This window comes from Phoca vitulina, unplaced genomic scaffold (genome assembly GCF_004348235.1).
Source record: "Phoca vitulina isolate PV1807 unplaced genomic scaffold, GSC_HSeal_1.0 scaffold28, whole genome shotgun sequence".
Taxonomy (NCBI): Eukaryota; Metazoa; Chordata; class Mammalia; order Carnivora; family Phocidae; genus Phoca; species Phoca vitulina.
Genome location: NW_022589731.1, coordinates 3,820,796 through 3,839,475, shown reverse-complemented (window position 1 = coordinate 3,839,475; position 18,680 = coordinate 3,820,796). Strand labels below are relative to the sequence as shown.

At 41.3% G+C, this 18,680-nt stretch overlaps 1 protein-coding gene across 3 annotated transcripts in view; it reads right to left on the bottom strand.

Moving 5' to 3' along the window:
• Window positions 1-18,680, bottom strand: part of SORCS3 (sortilin related VPS10 domain containing receptor 3) — a 569,814-nt gene that overhangs the window by 28,891 nt on the left and 522,243 nt on the right. For all 3 annotated transcript variants that reach the window (XM_032423232.1, XM_032423230.1, XM_032423233.1), the window contains exons 17-19: window positions 9,637-9,750; window positions 6,412-6,583; window positions 3,876-4,062 (exon numbers count right to left, since the gene is read on the bottom strand). In XM_032423232.1, coding sequence (XP_032279123.1) covers window positions 3,876-4,062; window positions 6,412-6,583; window positions 9,637-9,750 — 473 coding nt within the window. The remainder of the gene's footprint in view (window positions 1-3,875; window positions 4,063-6,411; window positions 6,584-9,636; window positions 9,751-18,680) is intronic.

Below are 18,680 nucleotides of genomic sequence, written 5' to 3'. Positions count from 1 at the left end.
CTGGAAATTCTTCTCAGCTTTCTGTCACTCAGGGGCCTCGGCCCAGCCACACACTGTCAGGTACCTATGCCTAAAAAAATAAAAGGAGATCTCCTTCTCCCTAAACTTATGCCAAACAAAGGGATATGGCTTCCATGAATTGGCACGCCATCAAACATAATCACATTTATTCCAGCTTTAAGACAAGCATGTTTGGCTAAATAGAATCTCAAGGAACAACAACATGTAACAGCTTTTTAGGGCAAAGAACCTGAGCCAGAAGCTCCAGGCTTCAGCCTAGGGATGGACACACCATAAACCAGGGAGAAGAGAGCTGAAGGGAACACAGCAAACTCCTAAAATCCTGTCAAATAGTGCTCTCTTTGATAAAAATCTAATAATCTGTGTGAGATTGGTTATTATGGGTGGCTAACAGCTACTTTTGTTAGCTAATGGCCCAAGGTGAGGCCAAGAGCAGTTTCCACTATAATAACTGCCTGGTAAATGCAGCCATGATTGATGTGGAGGGAATTATGAGCGTGATAAAAGTTTCAAGGAACATTTCCTCCTTCATGCACATAACCCACAGTATAAATCGGTTCCTTGCTGTTGTATTTTTTGCCACTAAGATACACTGGTCTTTGCACCCTTCAGGCAGGTCCACTATTGGTGGAATTAGGAATATGGGTGGGGCAGGGGGTTGGGATAGAGGAAAGTAAAATTTCTCTCTTTGTCTTCATTTTTAAATGCAATGGAAGTGCCAGGCAGAAAGTTAGCGGGTAGTATTTAGTAATTACTAGAACAGGTCACATTCATCATGTGCCAAGCTGGGTGGTAAGTGGCATTGTATACTGTGCAGGGAAATGTTAACATAGACCTGAAATTGCCATCCTTAAAAAGACTTGTGTGCAAGATTGGTCCTTGCTAGCATCTGGAAACTTGGCTTTGAGAGTGTTTCCAGTCAACACGTAAGTGATAAGAGTGGTTCAATATGCCTAGACTGTTTATGCCAATAATATGGTTTAATCTAAATATGTATTTCCCTTAGGATGTCTGGAATTCTGGCATATGCTAGGCAGAGGATGCCTACTTGACCAGTCCCCAATAAAACCATGGGTACCCTATGACCCAGCAATTGTACTACTGGGTATTTACCCCAAAGATACAGATGTAGTGAGAAGGGGCACATGCACCCCAATGTTCATAGCAGCAATGTCCACAATAGCCAAACTGTGGAAGGAGCCCAGATGTCCTTCAATGGATGAATGGATAAAGAAGATGTGGTCCATATATGCAATGGAATATTACTCAGCCATCAGAAAGGATGAATACCTACCATTTACATCAATATGGATGGAATTGGAGGGTAGTATGCTAAGTGAAATAAGTCAACCAGAGAAACACAATTATCATATGGTTTCACTCATAAGTAGAATATACGGAATAGTGCAGAGGACCATAGGGGAGGGGAGGGAAAACTGAATGGGAAGAAATCAAAGAGAGAGACAAACCACATGCAACTCCTGACTCCGGGAAACAAACTGAGGGTTGTGGAAAGGGAGATGGGTGGGGGGATGGGGTAACTGGGTGATGGGCATTAAAGAGGGCACGTGATATGATGAGCACTGGGTGTTGTAATCAACTGATGAATCATTGGACATTACATCAAAAACTAATGATGTAGTATAACTTGGCTAATTGAATTTAAATAAAAAAATAATTTAAAAATAAAACAAAACAAAACAAAACATGGGTACTGAGTCTCTAAGGAGTTTCTCTGGTAAATAGTCCTTCTCACATGTTGCTAAAACTCCTTGCTGGAGGAATTACACATGTCTTGTGTGACACCATCGGGGGAGGACTCTTTGGAGGTCACAACTGGTTTCCTCCAGACTTTGCCCCATGGCTCTTTTCCCTTTCCTGATCTTGCTATTTCCCCTGTAATAAATCATAGTCTGAGTATGATTATATGTTGAGTTCTATGAGTCCTTTGAGTGAATCAACAAACATGACGGAGTGATCTTGGGGACACCTGAACCATACACATAATCCAATCTGATTCTCATAGCTTCCCTAAAACATAAGTATTCAAGGGGCGCCTGGGTGGCTCAGTCGTTAAGCGTCTGCCTTCGGCTCAGGTCATGATCCCAGGGTCCTGGGATCGAGCCCCGCATCAGGCTCCTTGCTCAGTGGGAAGCCTGCTTCTCCCTCTCCCACTCCCCCTGCTTGTGTTCCCTCTCTCGCTGTGTCTCTCCCTGTCAAATAAATAATAAAATCTTTAAAAAAAAAAAAAACAAAACATAAGTATTCAAGATGAGGAATCAGAAGTTTGTAAAGAGTATGAAAGTTGACCAATATTATATGTTTAACAAAGGGATATGATCAGATTTCAAACAGAGGTCCCTTTGCTCTAAACCCTGGCTTATGAATACCTTGCACACCACTTGCCTGGGTTTTTGACCTGGTGCTTCTGGCGCAGAATGAGTAGAATTGGTGGAGTGTGGCCCATTTCTAGCAGCCCCTGCCCTCCCCCACCAGAATGTAAACTCTGCCAGGCCGAGGCCATATCTGTATTGTTGCTTCCCCAGGTCCTTGCAGAACGCCTTACATATATATATATATTAAGAACTCAACAGACATTTGTTGAATAAATTAGTAAATAATTGGATGTTTTCTTTATATTTCCTATTTGTTGTTATAAGAGCCCCATGAGGCAAAGTACCAGTTAGAATTAAGCCATTTTAAAGCTGGAGTTCAGAAGACCCACAGAAGAAATAATTTATCTCATGGCCATGTAGCCTGGCATCTTTAGGGACAGAACTGATCTATAATCCAGGTGTGCTCCCATGCACACCCCCTATCACTGTTGGTCCTTACACTACTATTAGGATCAAAATGCTAGGAGACTAGGTGGCTTACGGTTTTCCAGAAACCTTTTAAACGTGGGTTGTTTATATAGTGGAATTTGTCATCACTGAGTTGGAGATACTCTTTGTATTCACTTAGACTCTTTTAAATATACATTTCACCATAAGTAGCATATTACTCCCAAAACATCGTGGGGTATATACATTAGAACTACAGAATCCCTTAGGCCCATGAATATCACTGATAAAGGCATAGGAAATCCATACCAGACCCATAACCATATGTTTTGACCCAACATTCTAAAATCATACCATTTAAGTTTTAGTTTACATGAATTCAGTCCCAGGATAGCGGATACACAAAACGTATCCCGGACAAAGTACTTTGGAAGTTCAGCTGTTGTTTGCTTTGTACCAAGCAACAGTCAATAGTAATGAAATATGTTCTAGAACAACAACAAAAAAAAATTGGAGAGTCTTTACAATTGTTCATAACAGCAATGAACTTGCAGTAACCTTGTATGTAAGAATTAAGTTCTTTTGTGTGTTCAGGACTACATTTTTAAAAATCCAAACGTGTCTCTTTAATCCTTCTTTGGCTCTTCCAATGGAGATTAGAAACTTACTTTGATTTGGGCTGCCTTCACTTATCATAGCAGCTTGAAAGTGAACCTGTGGCCGTGAGCCAGATGAGTTTCTTCTTCCTAGATCCTTATGAGTCTCCAAAGCAAAGGGAAGGGACTTTGACGTGAATGTGTGTCTGCATGGGTACACTTTCATCAGAACACAGTGGAACTGAAAAGAAGGGGCCAGCTGGGAATGTTATCCCAACTTGCAAAATAATCTACTTCAGTATCAGAAAACTGAAACATGGATGAGCACACATCTCAGTCTTTCAATTTGGGTCATTATTTGGGGTAGTAGTCACACCAGATCTAGTCTCAGCTCTGCATCCCAGAAGTCTGTGGACAGCGGGAGTTATGTGCCTCGGGAAGGCACATAAGAAAGGAGGCGGTTCAGGCTACTTACAAACCACGTGCAGGAATAGGACAGCTGTGTCCGAGCCCAGGTTGTTCTCCGCATAGGCCGTCACCTGGAAGATCCCCGCACTCTTGTACACGTGCTTGATGCCGTCCTCAATGGGGCTGAAGTTAGCATAGGACACCGCGATTCCATCCCCGAAGTCAAGCTGGATGTTTGTCCTTTGGAGATCACCCTGAAGGAGGCAGGGGTTGGGGGGAGAGGGAAGGGGGAATAGCAGTCGGCCAGGGCTCATTCACATGGTCCGGTCTGACTCCTATTGGATGCTTTGTCCTGTGCCTTCAGCATCACCCTCTTGGGGACCCAGAACCTCTCCCAGGGGGCTGAAGCACCCTCCACACAATCATCAGACTCTTATCAGATATCCACTGGGCACTATGGGCAGGTATTATGGATCTGTTATCCCCGCATGCCCAAGCTTGGGGCAGCCTGAGCTGGTTGAATGGGTGCTAGGGGATAGCGTAAAACCTCTAGGGAGCTCTGGAGTGGGAAGGCTGAGAAATTCCCTGGCTCCCTCACACACCTGGTTAAATTAGTCCTCTCCTGTGTCAAAATCATAACAATAGCAATAATAGTAACAGCTAACACTTATAAAGTTTCTTTCCAGTTCCAAGTAATTAATCTCCTCACAACTTTATAATGCAGAAAGCATTACTTTCCCATTTTACAAATGGGGACAAAAAGAAATTAAATAAGTAGACCCAAGTCTCACAGCTAGTAGTGGAAGAGACAAGTTTTGAACCCAGGCAGTCGGGTTTCAACACTGATGATCTCAACTACATTGCTATAATTATAATTTTTCCTATGTTTTGAGATTTATTATGTTATAAGCATTATGCTAATCACTTAACACATACTCTGTACACTTTCAAAATAACCCTGTGAGGTAGGATGATTATTCCCAGTCTAGACATGAATCCTGCATACCAATCAGAATTACATCTGTGCTCTGTTGACCTTGGATTTCCCTAAACCTGCCGAAGCCCCTCTTCCCTGAAGCCTTTTCCAACCATCCCAGCTCACAGATATCTCTGCCTCTTGGAAGGCCAAGAGCCCCTGGGTGCTGCCTGGTGGTGTAACGGCATGGATTCAGGTGAGTGCATCTTACCATCCCAAGCTGATGCTCGGCTTCTTAAGAGCTGATGTTGAACCCCACCCTTCCTTGTTCTTCTTCCCACTACACTGGGTCAATGACTTTGGATAAATGCAATTGAACCTGACCACAAAACAAGGATCCTGGATGAAAAAAGAAGAATCGGCTCTCTCTATTTACAAAGATAGTTGATGGAATAAAAAGGGATATACATCATTTTGGAATTACGAGCCAATCCTTCTGTCCAGTGAATGTGCACTGCTCACAGTTTCATGTTCTGCCTCTTCCCCTGTGGCAACCCAGATGTGAGTGAAATATTGATACATGCTCCCTTGCCCCCCACACAATGGTGACCACTCTTGAGTTTATGAATATAAATTGAAGTGGAAATGAACTGGAGGCAATTCAAATGGATAAGATCATGGCTCTTTTCGTCCATTCAAGAGAAGGTTTTTATAATGCTGGTCCTGGAAACTCCCTAGTGGAAATGTGATAATGACCTGCTCTGAATCTTAAAGTCCTTTAATTCAAGTGCCCAGTGTGGGTGACGGCTGAAGAATCTGTCAACCCAGGATAAGGAACCTTCACTGTCCTGTTCAGTATGGGCCAGACTTTAAAGGTTTCTGAAGTATTCACATTTGGGAAAAAAAACTCCTGCCCTGCTTTGGTCTCTTTCCAAGATCTGAAGAGCACAGGCAATTTGCATACAAATTTAGAGGGCTTTGTAAATCAGGCAAGATTTCTTGCCCCACCACCTCAGCAAGGAGTGCCTGAAAAGCTCCCTGGTTTGGGAAAGAGATGAAATAGCTCATATAGGGAGCAAGAAGCATACGACAGAGCTATTTCCATCCTGGAATGAATGAATGCAGGCTGATTTTACTGCCCCGATTGCAAAAGACACAAAAAAGTGAAATAATGGAGCAACTAGCTGATGGAAAAGCAACTAATGTGACATTCTTTATACAAATAAGTTTAAAGGATGGCAATAATCCTCCCCCACACTCACACTTATACTTTTAAGACCCTTTAAAAGCCTTGTGGGCTTTTTTAATCAGGGGGGTTTAAGGGTTAGAATAAAGCAAAAGAGGCTCCAGGGAGCAATAGAAAAAAATATGAATTCCCTTCTTCTGGCGAAGTTTAGAGTATATGGTCTTCTGGTGATAAACATTCCTTCAACAAACCAGACCCTAAAGGGGGACCTCAAAGAATATATCCAGATCTGCATCTGCCCAGAGACAAGTGGGCCCCCTGTAGCCTGGGTCTGTGGCGTGGGATGAAGGGAAGAGGGTCCCTAAATATCTAAGCCTTCTTTTACCCTTTGTGTCTTCTCAGCATTGACTCTGAGACAGGGACCTGTGGGGACACATGATCTTTTTCTTCCCTCTCTAGAAACAGTGAGTTATGACCTCAGAGACCCAGGACAACACATACCTCCTCCATGAGGATGATGAAAGTCGCATTATGCCCCTGCTCTGCCACCAGGCGTCCATCGGTTGTCACCACATGGAGGCCTCGAGGGGCTTTTCCGGGACACATCTGGGCCTTGGCCGTGTACTTCTCCCTCAGCCCATCCGTGCAGTTGTTGGACACAATCCGCCGGTACCTGAGGAGTATTGACAGCTGTCGGTGGTGTGGGGTGAGTGTGTGTGAGTATGTGCATGTGTACACATGCACAGGTTAGAAAAAAGAGTGCAAGAAAGCCAGAGGGAGAGATGTTTCACACAGCTGCTCCTAAAAACTGAGTCTCAAAGAAGACAGCCATTTAAGAAGCCAAACAAACGCCAAGGAACTGCTATCCCTCCATCTGAGGAAGAGCAGCTCTTTAAACATTATTATTGATCCTACCTGGTGAGCCACGGATCAGATCAGTGTCTAAACCAGCCAAGAAAAATCAATGTCTGACTCACATGCAAGACGGAAGGAGGCAGAGCCACTGGACTAGTAGAGTAAGAAAAGCAAGTGCTCCTTTCTGTGAGGGAGGGACTTGTTTGTACTTCCCTATGGCCGTCTCCAGTTCTCTCTGTAGCTAGATGCAGCTAGAAGATCAGACTCCTAACTCTGATTCATCAGGTAGCCTCTTCCTGCCTTCCCTCTACCCCCAGGACATCAATTCATCCTTTCCTACCTACTAGTCCTGGCTCTGGAGCCACTGGGCTATTTTATAGCACATTTTCTCTCCTTACTAATATTTCACTTCCCATTCAACACAAATGCCAGATCAGAAGCACACATTTGAAGCTCCTATGCAATCCTGCTGAGGGAAAATTAGCTCAGAGAAAGCATGGGAAACCTCCCCACAAAGCACTGTGGCCTTTTAGGACAAGGGCATCTTTGTGCATAGTGATGCCACATCATGTCACTTGACCACTGATCTGAGCACAGGAAGCTGAGCCAACAGCTTGTCCACTGTCCTGACCTGTAGGAAAGACATTATTTCCACTATCTATAAAGCTGCATACAATCAACCTTCTGGTAAACCCACATAATATAAATGCACCACCACCATCATTTTATCACATCTTCTTTTACCCTGTATGTCAGGAGTAATTAACCCAACCATCCATGTTACCTTCTTCTGATGGCCCTTCAGTTGAAAGCAGATGAAACAAAATCCTTTATGAATGATATTTATCTTCCACTATACCTGATATTTACCCTGGTCCTTTCTCCACTTCCCACCCCCCAAACCCTGCTGAACTACCAGCCCGACATCTCCATCCAAAGATCTCAGGAGGATGTTAGGCAAATGTTGTGTGTAGTTACTACCTCAGACAGAATTACAATATACCCCCTTGCAGATACACATTATTCTTAATTGCCAGCTGAGCTCATAATGGGTCTAGAGCTATTGCTGTCCAATATGCTAACCATTTTTTACCTGTGGCTATTGAGCACTTAAAATGTGGTTAGTCTTGCACATTGAAATGACACTATTTTGGACATATTAGGTTATATAAAATATATTATTAAAATTAACTTTGCCTTTAAATTTTTCTTAATGTAGCTACTAGAAAATTTTAAATTACATATGTGGCTCATATTATATAGTTCTTTTGGTCAGCACTAGTCTACGTAATCAAACTTCCGTAATCAACTTATACTTTTTTGCTGACTTTTAGTCATTTACAAGATATTTAATTTTTACTTATGGCAGATATTTTGGTAGGTACCATATCCTAATGTGAACTGGATATCCTCTACTCTTCCTCTTCAATCTCAACTGGCCAGCTGGTTAACAATTTGTAATCTAAGCCAACATTTAAGCAACCTAGAGATATATGTAGACATTTGTAGTAAATCTTTCAAAAAAATACAAACTGTCTTTCCTTTTCATCTCCCTGATTTATTTGGTTGGCTCTTTGGGGTTCTGTTATATGTAAGTTGCTTAAAATTGGGTGTGCCTATAGGAGATGTTGTAATGCAATTCTCTTCCAATTCTGTCCAAGGTATGTTCTGGCTTGGAATCTGGAGGCTTAGCTGATCACTTGTGCCCATCATATTCCTCTTCCTCAAACTTCATAGCACTATGCTCTCTGATGCCATATCTCTTTAAGTTCACGCTGCTGGATCTGTAGTGTGAATGGCTTCAATCCCTGAACCAGACACTTACAATAAAATAACATCAAAAGTGCTTAAGCCCCATCTCAAGCCCCAGCAACAGTCCCCTAGAACCAAATACTGAGCTAAAAATTCTTGTTTTCCAGTAGCTCACACAACTCAGCACATCTCTTCCATCACTTTTTTTTTTTTTCTCTCTGTAGACATCACTTGGGTTGATGGTACCTACCAGTATTTTATATCCAGAGAAGGTAAAAGTACTGAGATGGTGAGTAACTGGTATGAAATGGCAGAAGATCCATTGGAAGAGTTGAGACAGGAGTCCAGAACACCTTCATCCTCTGCTACTCAAAGAGTAGTCCTGGGACCAGCAATGACAGCATTGCCTGGGGGCTTCTCAGAAATGAAGAACCTCTCAGACCCACCCCAGATCTACCAAATTAGAAGCTGCATTTTAACAAGATCACCAGGTGATTCACAGCACATTACAATTTGAAAGGTGCTGTCTCAGACCACCAATCCATTTTCCAAATCTCTTCTGGGCCATCGAGGTGGCAAAGGAGAGGGGAAGACAAGTCTTTAAGGCAATATTTTTTCAAGCACCTGAGTAACTGTATGTGAACAGAGAGAGAAACACACACATAATCTGACAATTAAAGAAAGTGTAGCTTGACCTTCTTATTTCAGGAAGCCCTAGAATGGGACTTCTGAATTTTCAGTTTCAGTTTCCAGCATCAGTCTAGGAGAGCTTCAGTCCATCCATCCCTGGAGGGCACTGTAACACGTGCATACCATTTGTATTAGTTTATTTTTTCAGGGTCCCCAAAATAAGATGGCATCTCTTTCCAGAAGAGAAGGCCTGACCAAAATAATAGCTATGGTCTGTCAGAGGCAAATGGAAAAAGGTACTGAAATCTAGTAATCACAAATCTCTTCAGATGTTTCCAAAAAAGCTAAAGAACTCCTCAGCTTTCCTCAGAAGCCACTTGTAAACAAACTCTCTATGGTCCAGCTTGCTTCAACAGAAATGCTACCTTTGATACCAACCTAGGGAAACAGAAGAATAGCGATTGGAGTTTCTTCCAGTGTTTTACTTACCCAGTGCTGTTAAGGTAGCTTTGACCAAGGCTGCAGTCCTTTGATGGGGATGCTGGGTTGTACCAGAAAGCTGGGACACACTGGCTCTCTCCATGTCTCTCATAGCCATAGTCACTGTTCAGAAAATGAACATTGCACACTGGTATAGATGCACAAATGCTCAAACACCCCCCCATACACACAAACACAAATACATCCCTACAGCCTTCCAAACAGCCTCAGTGCATTTTTTCAAATATTCCCAGCAAGAGCAAATATTCGTACTTTGTGAATGGAGTTTTAGATTTAGAAATAATCCCAAATCATTAGAAATCCAGTGTAAAGAAGGAAAGGTGCATTATCAAATGAAGATTCCAGGTAAAAAAAAGGTATGGATGAACATCCTGTAGCAGGTACCCTGGCTGGAGGTGGGTGTCAGGGATGCTAGAAGTTTAAAAGCATCCTCTGGATTGCAGTGGAATTACTGACAGAAGTAGGTGACAATGACAACCAAGAAGATGATATTAAAGGTCAAGATTCATTTCTGGGTAAGAGTCCACAGATGTTATTCCAAAATTAATTCCATAGATTTTATTTTAATTTTTCCTACAAATTCTTTCTCAAACAAATACAGACATTTGCATTCATATAATACAAACAGCCATTCAAACGGTCCCAAATACATATCACACAGGTCCCCTGTTTCCTTACAACCAACAACACAAAACTGTGGTTCTTTTCCACGTTTTCATGAAAGCCTAGCTATGATAAAATAAAGAAATTCAGGTATGATTCCCTTCTCCTTCCCTCCCATTTCAAAATGAAGAAGACCAGTGTAGAGAGGAGGGCCCCCATCTGAAATGCAAATGGTGTTTCCTTACTTCTTAGAGTTTCATAAGGCTCCCATATGCATAAATGTCAGGGTAGAAAAAGAGCAATAAAGTATTATTGCTCTTGAAACCAACCAGAGGTCAGTGAGGGTGGCTTCACTTGGCAGGAGAATTCATGTTTCTAAGTTAAGCATCCTGAAACCCACAGACCAGGCAGAACAATCTGGACATTTGAATATTGATCCATTGAGTTAATGAAACATAAAATAGCAAGGAAAGTCACTCTCTCCAGACCTACCCCTCCTTTCTTTTTCTGCTCCCATGTTCTTTGAGCCAAGATTTAATTAAAGCCCAATGAAAATGGAGGCAAATTTTGGTCTATGTGTGTGACTAGGGCAGAAATGGAAGGAAGATAGGAATACAAGTTCAATTCCACATTTATTTATTACTCAATATGTGCACTGTCCTTGGAAAGAAGAGCAACAATCCTTGCCCTCAAGGACTTTTGAGTCTTTGGAGAGAGGGATACAACATGCCTCAAATCCAACCAAAGGACATAGACCATGAAGCAGAACATGATAATACGGTATGAAGTGGTACAGTTAGGAAAGCACCAACTGATTATAGAAAATGTCCTCCCAGCATTACCACACCCTATCTCCTCACCATCTTCCTCTACACCAAACTCCTACCTGACCAGTCCAGACCAACTTTTCAACCCACTTTGTCTCCACATGTGTTATTCTCTGGCCTTGAAGCCCTCTATCTTATCTGTGTCTGATAGTTTGCTAAGTATCCTTCTTCAATATCTAGGTCAGATGAGGCCTTCCCTGACTCCCCAGACAAAATCTCTGTGACCACAGCATGTTGGCAACTCTGCAGCTACAGAGATGTCTGTTTGTTTTGTTTGCCGATATAAGAGTTCAGACCAGTACTTAGGATGTTGGAGGTACTAAATATTTACTGGGTGAATGAATACTCCACTTATGTTTAAAAATCACACTAATTATCTCATTGAATTGGGTCTATCTGTGCAGCGAGATGTGAGCCCATAGTTGACCTTCCTGTGTGGACCACAGAAAGCATCCCAAGTGCTCCAGGTTCCTGAGCTAGGAAGATGGAACTCAAGACCAGCCTTGATATATCATGGCCATGTTTATATGAAACTGGAAGAAAAGGAAAAAGGGACATGTCCGTCAAGCGAATTTTTAGCCATGCCTCCTGATCAATGATTGGACATCTCCCAGCCTGCAAGTTCACGGTGGACTCACTGTTGTGGCAGCTTGTAACTGCTCATGAGAATGGACTTAAAATTTCTGGAATTTTGCAAGCTCATTAATGGTTGTTAAACACAGCCATTCTCAAAACTTAAGTTATTTCAAATTTTAATGAAATAAATTATATTTGAAAGGTAACAAACACTCAAACACACAGATTCCTCATGATTTTGTTGCATTTATTATTATAAAAATATTATGTTATATATAAAGCATTATGTATTATGATTTTACCTACGCTCCTGAGGTTATTTACCTTTATGTACCTGTGTGGTAAAAAGACTATATAATGTTGTGCTACTGCACATCTCTTCTCAATTCTGTATTCACTGATGTTATGTTGGTAGCTTGAAATCGGCCACATTTGGGGATATTTATAGAAATCAGCAAATGCTACTAATAAGGCCTTATTTATTTGTTCCAAGAGAGCTGGTAGTTAAATATTTACCAGCACAGCACTGAATATCTGATTTCTAAGCAGTGCTTACCTGCAGAAACATTTGGGCTGTGGTGTGTCTGCACTGCTTCTAGAAAATTCCCCAACTGCTACATGAGTTAAATCTATTGAATGTTCTGCTAACCCTAAGAACTATTAGTAATCTTTGAAGGAAGGGTGCCCTCCTAAACAGCTTTGGGAAGGAAGTCTTAATGCTCTTTCCTAAATGTAACCATCTTTAGCAGTTCTGTTCAGCTCTGCTACCTGTTAGCGATGTAGTAATTAAAAAAGGCGCATCAGGCATGCTGTTTTGCCCCAAAGAGAAAAAGCACCTCATTAATATTTAATAACATTAACGGAAACATCACTGGCTGCCCCTAAGCTGTGGGCTTCTTCATTAACTTCTGCTAAATGTATATTAAAATCTCATACTGCCCAACCTACCCCCCAGCTCTGGAGTTCGCATGATTTCAACAAACAAGCAGTTCCAGCAGCTGCTCCAACTTCCTGGGGGAAAGGTATTTTTCTGTTGAATTGTGACATTTGGAGAGAATGTGCCAGAAAGTCTGATTTGCCTCGGGGAAGTATGCTGCCATAGCTTCTGCAAACACACAAGCAGTTTCCTTCCAGAAATAAGTCACCTCTGCATCTTTCTTGACTATAAAAGGGTTTAGAACTTCTAAAAGTTTAGGGCGAAACTTCTCCATTTCCAGATGTATGGCCTCCAAATCCCATTCAGAGAGAAGCCTTAGACCATCTAAAGAAGGAATAGACAAACTTCAGAAATCACAAAGCTTCTGCATATCAGAACTGGAAGGGATGCTTGTATTCGTTGGGTCTAATCCTCTTAGTTGGTAGACTGGGAGGGAGAAGCAAAAGAGGAGAAGTGTTCAAGACTGTACACAGCTGACAATGGCACATGGAGGTGATAATGGAGACTCCTGACCCTTGAATCAGCATTAGTACAATCTCAGGGAGCACCCACTTAATCATCATAAGGGAGGACCCCCTGGTCCCCAGGAATGACATTCTGAGACTCTTGGAGTCCACCCAGAAGTCATGGTCTCTGCTGGTGCAGCTGCTGGGGCTGTCCTACTCTCAGGCCACACACAGCCCTATCATTGCTTCACGGACCCCCAGTTCCTCCATTCTCCCATTTGGCAGCTGAGGTTCCAGAAACAGTCCTCCACAGGTGTTTCTGTCCCATTTTAGGAGACAGAATCGCCTGCTGGTTTGGGATCGGGCAGATAGAACTTTTTGGCAGGCGCAGAGTGAACACTCAACAAACTGGAGCAACCATAACAAAAACATCAATACAAACAATGGAATAATAATTAACATCGTCAGCATTTCGCTAGGGCATAAGCCTAAATATAGGCATAGAGAAAGATGATTACATTCGAACTATTTCAGAAACTGTTTGAATAACCCAACAAGCATCCCTCAAATATTTCTCCTTATCAAACCCCATGCTAGCCATCTGCCCTCATCCCTCTACTCATCAACAACTCATCCCTCAACTCATCCCTCTACTCATCAACAGTCTCATACATCTGCTTTTTTCTGCAATGCTGCCCTTATTCCTTGTACTCGACAGCAAGTCTACACAGCTCCATCACCACCTCCTACAGGAAGGCTTCCATCATTACTCCTGTCTTCAACACTCTTTGCTCTGACCATCTCTGGCACTTACAGGTAGGACCAGTGCTGTCTGAAAGAACCTTCTGTTCTACATCTGTGCTATCCAATATGGTAACCACTAGCCACCTGTGACTACTAAACACCCAAATGTGGCTAGTGCAACTGAAGAACTGAATTTTTAATTTTATTTATTTTTAATGCAAATAACCACATGTGACTGGTGACTACTACATTAGACAGCATAGGTCTGGATTATAGAATTTAGTCCCCAGTAATATTATTATTTGCTGTTATGCTTTCATTGAGTTTGAAACTCTGGTTCATACATCTTTGCCTTTTCTACAATGCTAGTCTACAGAAAAAACATACATAATTGTGCTCTATATGCAGGATACTTACCGTTGGATGGATTTCAGACAAACCTGCACTTAGTACTATAGCATCCCCCTATCTCTTCCCTCTCTCTTCTGCATTACCACATGATAAACTCATTGTGTGGATCTGGAACCATACTGCCCATGGAAGGAAACACTAAAACACACCAAGACTTAGGACTCTGGGTCAGAATATTATTATTTTGAAGGAGTTACTTAACCTCTCTGTGCCTCCATGTCTTCATCTATAAAATGCCTACAATAACATATTCTCCTTCCAGAAGCTGGTTGAGAAGATTAAGTAAGATAATCCATCTAAAGACCTGGTGCATAGTAGGTATTCAGCAAAAGTTACTGCTGAGTGAGTGGTTGGATGAATAAGAAAATAATTTCTGGTTCAACCTGGCTCTCGCTGAACAAAGGCATTTGCATCTCTCAGATGGCAACTCCTTTCAAGGAGCCTCATATGACTTCAGAGCAGGACACTTATGCTCCTTTTTCTGACTACCCGCTGGTCCTTAACAAACTTAATTCTCAGGGAGGATTTATTCCTGGCCCTTCACCAGTGCCACAATGGAAGTGGCTCTCTAGAATACTCATGAAGCTACTGAGTAGAAACATCACTATTTATGCAAAATTCATGCTTATTACTGACATGCACTCTGGATGGAAGGGTGAATATTATTCTACAAAAATGCTTCTGAGAATCTATAAAACCTTCCCTCTTCAAAAAAGGAAAGATACAGTGTGAAAATACCCTCCCTTTCTGGATCCAGGCTACACTCCTTAACTTTTCCACCAAAATCAAGACATTTAATCCATCCTCCTCAACCTCGCTTTACCCATCTGATTAAACTAGGTTACTCCCTCTCCCTGCTGTCTCTGACACTTAAAAGTTGCCTGAACCAATCAAATGAACATGACCTGATCTGGCTTAGCCAAACAACTAGGTAGAATGCGTATTATAATTACTTATATTAACTAAGCTGGGCTTTTCAGATTCTTTAGCTAATAATACTTCCTAGTAGGAAGGACCACTGAGAAGGACCCAAGGCTATAAAATTGTTGCCATGCACCGATTTCCAGCAAGGACATTGGAGACAAACCATATTTGATGGAAAAACTATATTTTTACATCAATACCTATGCTTATTGAAGTTCACTTAAAAACAAAACAATCTCAAATACTCAGTTCTACTGTCTATAAACACCACTGTAGAAAGACAACAGAAATTCCAGAAATGAAACTGTCTCTTCCATACTCAAAAGTAGTGTAAAAGTACTTTTTAGGTCACATGATTATTTTTTGCTCTGGCTCTCAGATTCTGACCACTAACCCAGCCTCAAGTCTTGTATATTTGTTTATCCTACCTCTGACTCAAGTGGTTCTTTATTATTATTATTATTCAAGTATAATTAACACAGTGTTCTATTAGTTTCAGGTGTACAATATAATGATTCAACAATTCTATACACTTCTCAGTGCTCATCAAGATAAGGGTACTCTTAATCCCCATCACCTATTTCACCCATCCCCCCACCCTGCCCTCTGGCAACCACCAGTTTTTTCTCTATTTTGAAGAGTCTGGTTTTGTTTTGTTTTGTTTTTTGTCTTTTTGTTTGTTCATTTGTTTTGTTTCTTAAATTCCACATATGAGTGAAATCATATGGTATCTGTCTTTTTCTGACTGACTTATTGCACTTAGCATTATAATTTCTAGGCCCATCCATGTTGTTGCAAATGGCAAGATTTTATTCTTTTTTATGGTTGAGTAATATTCAGCTATATATATAAATATAGATATCCCCTATCTCTATATATAGATATAGATACAGATGTAGATATATCCCCTATCTTCTCTATCCATTTAGCTATCAATGGCCATATTTGGGCTGCTTCTATATTTTGGCTATTGTAAATAATGCTGCAATAAACATAGGGGTGAATATATATTTTCAAATTAGTGTTTCTATTTTCTTCAGGTAAATATCCAGTAGTGAAATTACTGGATCATATAGTAATTCTATTTTTAATTTTTTGAGGAACCTCCATACTGTCTTCTATATTCTTGAGATACAACTGACAGTAGAAAGACCACCACATAATACTTCAAATACCAGTCCCCCCCCCTCAAATTCTATAAAGTCTTCTTGAACACCATATACCTACTACAATTCCAGTACCAATGGTCAAACTACTTCATCTGGAATTGGGTTAAAGTTAATGGAACATTCCAGATTAATCCATATCAACAGCAGTTAACCTAGATCATTTGAGGATGAATTTTAATTTTAGAATAACTAAACTTGGGGAACTGTTTCTTATGAAACATAAGGTGAATCTAATAACAAAGACTTGTTTGATTTCTTAAGAAATCGCATGATATATAGGAGAGAACATAGGATTTAGCTAGACTTGCATTTGAACTCCAGATTTCTCCCAGTTATGTGATCTTAGTCAAGTAACTTACATTCCAGATGTTCATTTTCTTCTCATTAAAATGCCATAGTGACAATGTTTATATTACAGAATGTTAGGTCCAGGTGGTACCTCTACCAATGCAAGTGTGGGAACCAAAGAATACCTTGCAAAGGCTTTTTATTTTTCCCTGCTTTATTCACAGATGCATTCTTTAAGAAAAAAAAAAAGATTTTATTTATTTATTTGACAGAGAGAGTGAGAGAAAGAGAGCAAAAGCAGGGGGAGTGACAGAGGGAGAGGGAGAAGCAGATTCCCCACTGAGCAAGGAGCCCGATGCAGGACTCGATCTGAGGACCCCAGGATCATGACCTGAGCCGAAGGCAGACACTTAACCGACTGAGCCACCCAGACACCCCTCAAAGATGCATTCTGATAGCAGTTCCCAAAGAAAGGCTCAGAAATATTTTAGGCAATGCCGCCAATAATGAGTGAATGGATTACACCCAAAGGTACAACTTTGTAGATAGGGCTCATCTGGATGTATAAGCTCTGGTTTACTTGTTAAAAATACCAGGGGGACCACTTAACTCTGGGGTACAAGATTAACAACAGCAGCAAGAACAGCTACCATATGGATGCTTACATCACTAGGATGAATGCCTTACCTACATTAATGATGTAGATTAATTCACTTATTCCTCCCTAGCACCAATGAGATACCTGATCTCTATTTGTATTTTATAGCCAAGAAGGTGAAATCATAGAGATTAAGAAAATTTCCCAAGGTCAAAAACTGAATATCAGAGCTGGGATTTTTTTTTTTTTTCCAGACTAGTAAATGTTAGTGGAATTACTAAAAGAAAAATATCTATGTTACAATTCTTCTTTCTCCATTGTGAGGTTTCCCAACAGCAGGTAAGGATCTATTACAGCTCAGAGAGACACAGGAGAAAATGTAGCATGGCATGCAAAGACAGTGTGCCTCCATGGAGTCAGTCTGCAGAGGGACACAAGGAAGACTGAAACTCATATTCTGAATATTCAAGCTGAGATCCATATGTCATGCAGCATAATTCTCAGGGGCCTACTGTATACATTGTTCTGACAATTTTGCTGGATTGTGGTTAATAATTGGAAATTAGTCTTCCCAAGTATGAAAATATCCTCTGTCTCCAAAGGGTCAGAAGTGTCACAGATAGGACGCTAACATTCAAATTAAATTCCATTTAGCGTATCCCATTTGAATGACTCTCACTGAGGTCAAGCTTTCCAAGGCATGAGTTCAGGGATGAAGAGTAGCTAGGGAGCAGCCATAGTCCTCTAGCTGGCTTGCAGTTACCAGTTATAGTCCTAGTAGAAAGTGGGGAACCAAAGAGGGCTTCCAGCACAAAGCAAGATTCAGAAACAGGCTGGATGAGGTTGTTGGGCAGGGGCAGCTGTTCTGCACCCATGTGGATTTACTTCTGTTATTCAACACCAGAAAAGCCCAAATGCAACTCTGTCACTGCCCTGCCATGTTTATAGGCTGATGCCAGAGCCCTTAGCTTTGTCTTTTAACCTGGAATGGGTTATGGAAATATCTATATTGAACTTCAACTTTTGACTGTGATATAGGGGAGGAATTTACCCAGCTGGGATCAGAATGGGATCACCAATGGGATCACCCATGCCCAGACTTGGGACATTTGTTGACTCTCCTAAAAGTAACAACATTCAGGAACATGGTGCAACTATTTAATTTACTATGGGCGAGGCACTGAAGCAAGTCTAAAGTTCCCACCCTCATGGCACTTGCATTCTGTTGGGGAAAGACAGGTGGTAATAAAGCAATTAGAAAACATGATCACTCCATATGGTGACTAATACCAAGACCATGAAATCTGTGAGGTGTCACAGTGACAGGGTATAGGTGAGATCAGGTGGTCTCAGAAAGCATTTCTGAGAAGCTGCTATTTTTGCTGAGATGTGAGTTACCTAGAGGTGCCAGCCATGCTGAGATCTGGAAGAAATCCTTACAGTTGCTGTTGTCTCTGTTAGGAATGAGTTTGGATTAATTAAGATACAGAAAGAAGACGGTGATGTGGC